At 31.4% G+C, this 4,374-nt stretch overlaps 1 protein-coding gene across 1 annotated transcript; it reads left to right on the forward strand.

Moving 5' to 3' along the window:
* Window positions 1-330: 330 nt before the first annotated feature.
* On the forward strand, window positions 331-3,175 carry LOC124888973. Its single transcript, XM_047400262.1, has 7 exons — window positions 331-569; window positions 1,434-1,486; window positions 1,570-1,741; window positions 1,901-1,992; window positions 2,079-2,379; window positions 2,471-2,636; window positions 2,924-3,175. Exons 1-7 carry the CDS (start codon window positions 331-333, stop codon window positions 3,173-3,175), a joined length of 1,275 nt encoding a protein of 424 aa, XP_047256218.1.
* Window positions 3,176-4,374: the final 1,199 nt, after the last annotated feature.

Below are 4,374 nucleotides of genomic sequence, written 5' to 3' on the forward strand. Positions count from 1 at the left end.
GTGATTGTCTTATTGCATTATTCCAAGGCCTAGATCTTAGAGACTAGGTAAGATAACTATCGGGTCTACGGTATTGTCATTCATGAAAAAACTTTGTACCTAGATTTAATGAATGTTATATCAGTTCAATTGAAAATTGACGTATCTCTTAAAAAAATTCATGTGAAATATGTTGTTCAAGGCAATTCATTAGCGTTGGAGATTCATAATGATATAGCTGTAAAAAAAATTCTTTAGATTTCGAAACATGAACTTAGATACGAAAAATATCCACTGTGTATTACAACAAGTGATAATGTAATAGATTGTGATGATTTCGACACTGATGATATGGCAATTGAGTGCCCTGATATTGTTGAGTCATCTAGACTTACACTAGCTATAGTTGGTAATGTTGAATCACTGGCAGTTGTTGATATGTGCGGTGAAGATGTAATAGCTGATTGCTATAACGTCGTTGGGAAAATGAAACAAAAGTACAAAAACAAGGCAACTCTCATTTCGGTAATGCATAACTATGCAATCAAACACATGTTCAATTTCATAGCTGAGGGATCTGATAAACAGAGGTTAGATTTTACTTGTTGATCATCAATTTTGGATTTAATTTGTTATTGATACATCTGGAAATTGTAGTGATACATTTTCCTAAATTACCTAGCTTTGTTGATTTTAGTTTTTGCAAGTTAAGTTTTCAGATACTTTTATAAACGTGTATCTATATATAGTGTGTTGCCATACGTGATTCATATATTTTTTTGCTTACTGTGCATTGTGTTTTATTGACAAAGCATAACAAAATTTATAATTTAATAGTGTAAAGGTAATTCATATGAATGTTAAACATGTTATCAGTACATATGTATTATGGTGATTCATATGATATCTAGAGTATATTTTTCAGTAAAAGAAGGTGATGCATTTAGTTACAGTATGAAATACATGTAAAACCTCTGTGAAATATCTTGTCGTATTTCACAATGAAATCAAAATGTTCAAATGTATATAAAATCTGTAGCATACATGAAAAAATATTACTCCCTCCGTCCCAAATTATGTGTCATCATTTTTTTTAATCCGTCTCAAAATAAGTGTCGCCTTTCCTTATTTGGCAACTTTTTAAAGGCACAATTATCCTTTTACCCTTATTGGTCCCACTTAATTAAAAAATAAGATATTGACATATTTTTTGATAAAGGATAATTTGGTAAACTTTACCAAGTCTTTCCTTATTTCTTAAACTCCGTGCTCGGTCAAATGGCGACACATAAAATGGGACGGAGGGATTATTACTCTCAAAATTTCTGATTATTATTTAAATAGTGTGACATGTTGTAAAAGTAGTGAGAGACATATATTCCTTATGTGATACATATATTAACTGATTAACAGATATTCATATTTATGATATATTTTATTGTCTTTCCTTTCAGTTATGTGTTTATGTGCAAATCTCCGGAATGTAGCTGGTTATTCAAGGCCTCACGTAAGCTTGGTTCAGATACATTCGCAATATGTTATTTCAATGATGAACATAGTTGTTCGTTAATGGACAGAGTTTTTGATCAGAGCATGCAACAATTGCTTTTGTAGCTGGCATAGCGGCTCCAAAGTTGTTGAACCATAAAAGAATAATCACACCAAGTGACATTATTGAAGATATAAAAGGGAAAATTGGTTTGGACATAGATTGCAGGAAGGTGTGGCGTGCTAAAGAACGTGCTTTAAAGATATTGAGAGGGTGACCAGCAAACGGATATAAGAAAATGCCTACCTACATATACATGTTGAATTCTGTTTATCCCAATTCACATAAAAGGATGCATAAGTCTCCGAATAATTAGTTCATGTATCTATTCATAGCACTACATTCATTTACTAGGAGATTTGGGTATTGTAGGTCTGTTGTGGTAGTAGACGATAGTCACATAAGTGGACCATATAAAGGAACATTCATTTCAGCTAGCACACTTGATGGAGCAGCTATTGCCCGTACTGATTTTTCTATATTTTTCTATCAAAATGATGCTAATTGTTATATAAATTAGACATAATGTTTGGAAGATGTTATGTATCAGGTCATATATTGCCGCTTACATATGGGGTTGTAGATTCTGAGAATGATTCCTCCTGGACATGGTTTTTCCAGCAATTTAAGTGTGCTTTCGAAGAGCGCGATAATATGTGTGTTGTCTCTAATAGAGTTGAAAGCATAATCAAGGCAGTTAATGTGGTCTATCCAAGTATACCACATTTTGCATGTGTTTGGCATCTTTGGAATAATGTCTGCACTAATTATAGAAAAAGTAAGGACAAGCTGACCAGCAAATTTTTTGCCATGGCTAAAGTGTACAAGTTGTATGATTTTGATGACCTTATGTAAAGTGGGAAAAATTGACAATAGAGTAAAGGTAAATCTAAAAAATGTTGGATATGAAAAGTGATCACGAGTTCATGCTCCAATAAATAGGGAAAGGATGATGACTTCCAACAATGCAGAATGTATCAACTCTCGTCTTGTTGAGGTACGTGAACTGCCAATTTTAGATTTTCTTGAACAGGTCAGAATCTTATTTAGTGTGTGGAATCGCAAAAATAGAGATCGGTCTAGCTTTCTTGCTAAAACTCATTGGGAGGTAAGTTTCAACAAATTCTTCAATTGAATGAGGCAAAGTCATCACGTATGATGGTAAGTTATTTACAATTTATTATACTGTAACTAAGTTTCTTTGCAGTCTATTTTAGCTTTTCTGATAACAGATGTATCAAAGTGATACATCTGAAACCATATGTATCATTTTTATACATCTGTAAAATATGCCACCACTTGAAAACTCATTCTTTATATGCAATTAATCTGTAATATTTATGATTCATATACTATGCTGACTAACGTAACTCTATATTAAAAAATATTTTTCAGGTTAGGAAATCAACTACCTACATATACGGTGTGTATGAAGAAGAAGAAAAATACATAGTTTGGTTGGATAATAGGACATGCAACTGTGGTATTTTTCAGCTCGACGAGATACCATACGCGCACACTATTGCTGTTTCGAAAAGCAAACATGTAAAGAAAATGAAGTCATACTGTTTTGATTACTACAAGAAGGAGAGACTAGTCAAGACTTATAAAATGCCATTGTGTCCAATGCCCGATAGACGAGATTGACATGTACCATAGGAGGTGTTGAAAGATGTGGTTTTGCCTCCAAAATATAAACGACAACCCGGAAGACCTAAGAAAGGAAGACAAAAGAAAAGTAGCAAAAAGTTTTCCACAACCTCAAATCGTTGTGGAAAGTGTGGGTATGAAGTCCGTAACAAACGCACTTGAAACTATTTTTCAATAGAGATATGACATTTTTTCTTGAAGTGGAATCAAAATTATTTAGTTAGTTCAATGTTTTGAATTCAATAATTTGAGTTAAATTCTCAAAAATTTATTTCTTGAGATATTTTATTTACAATGGAAGTAGAAATAATTTTTAAGATCAATGTTTGTAATTCATTAGAACTATTCTCATATGCAGATTTGTTCGAGATCGTGATAGTTATGTGATTCATATTACTAACTCTTGTTATATTGTTACGAGATTTTAACAGATCTTGGAATTTTAGTGATACATTTTCATCAAATTATTCCAAATTGATTCATATTAAAAATTTTATGTAGGTTATATGATTCATATCAAGCATTCATAAAATTTATGTGATTCATATTAGTAATCGCTGATTCAGTGTTAAGATATTTTAACACAACTGGAATGTTGGTGATACATTTTCAACATATTGTTTGAAAGTGATACATAGTAAAAATTTTATGAATGTTAGTTGATTCATATTAACCGTTCATGGAATTTATGTGATTCATATTAGTAAAGCGTGATTCATTGTTAAGGAAATTTAACACAACTGGAATGTTGGTGATACATTTTCAACATATTGTTTGCTAGTGATACATATTAAAACATGTATGAATGATAGATGATTCATATTAAGCGTTCATTAAAGACATCTGATTCATATTAGTAATGCTTAATTTATTGTTAAGGCATTTCAACATAAATGGTATTTCAGTTAAACTCCTTAACTTAGTTTATAAGAAACTAATCAGCTATATATGTATCAAACACATAATAAACAATGACAAACATAGTCATAACATAACAGATAAAATAATATGGTCGAACAACATGGGAATGCATCATTTCATAAGCAAAAATATCATGACATTAACCACAAAAATACTAAAAACTTAATACATAAAACTGGTAGTCTTCATAATTGGTATTCATGGGATGATTAAGAGGCTTTTTCTATATACTAATGAGGGAAAGTCGATCAGGTGTGATTTCTGTGTTAAACCTG

This window comes from Capsicum annuum, chromosome 11 (assembly GCF_002878395.1).
Source record: "Capsicum annuum cultivar UCD-10X-F1 chromosome 11, UCD10Xv1.1, whole genome shotgun sequence".
NCBI lineage: Eukaryota > Viridiplantae > Streptophyta > Magnoliopsida > Solanales > Solanaceae > Capsicum > Capsicum annuum.

Excerpts from the sequence above, each read along its gene's own strand:
- LOC124888973 (XM_047400262.1), top strand. The coding sequence starts at position 331 with ATGGCAATTGAGTGCCCTGATATTGTTGAGTCATCTAGACTTACACTA. Across the intron at positions 1,487-1,569 it reads CTGGTTATTCAAGGCCTCAC|AGCATGCAACAATTGCTTTT; the intron begins GTAAGCTTGGTT and ends GTTTTTGATCAG. Across the intron at positions 2,380-2,470 it reads TATGATTTTGATGACCTTAT|GGAAAGGATGATGACTTCCA; the intron begins GTAAAGTGGGAA and ends TCCAATAAATAG.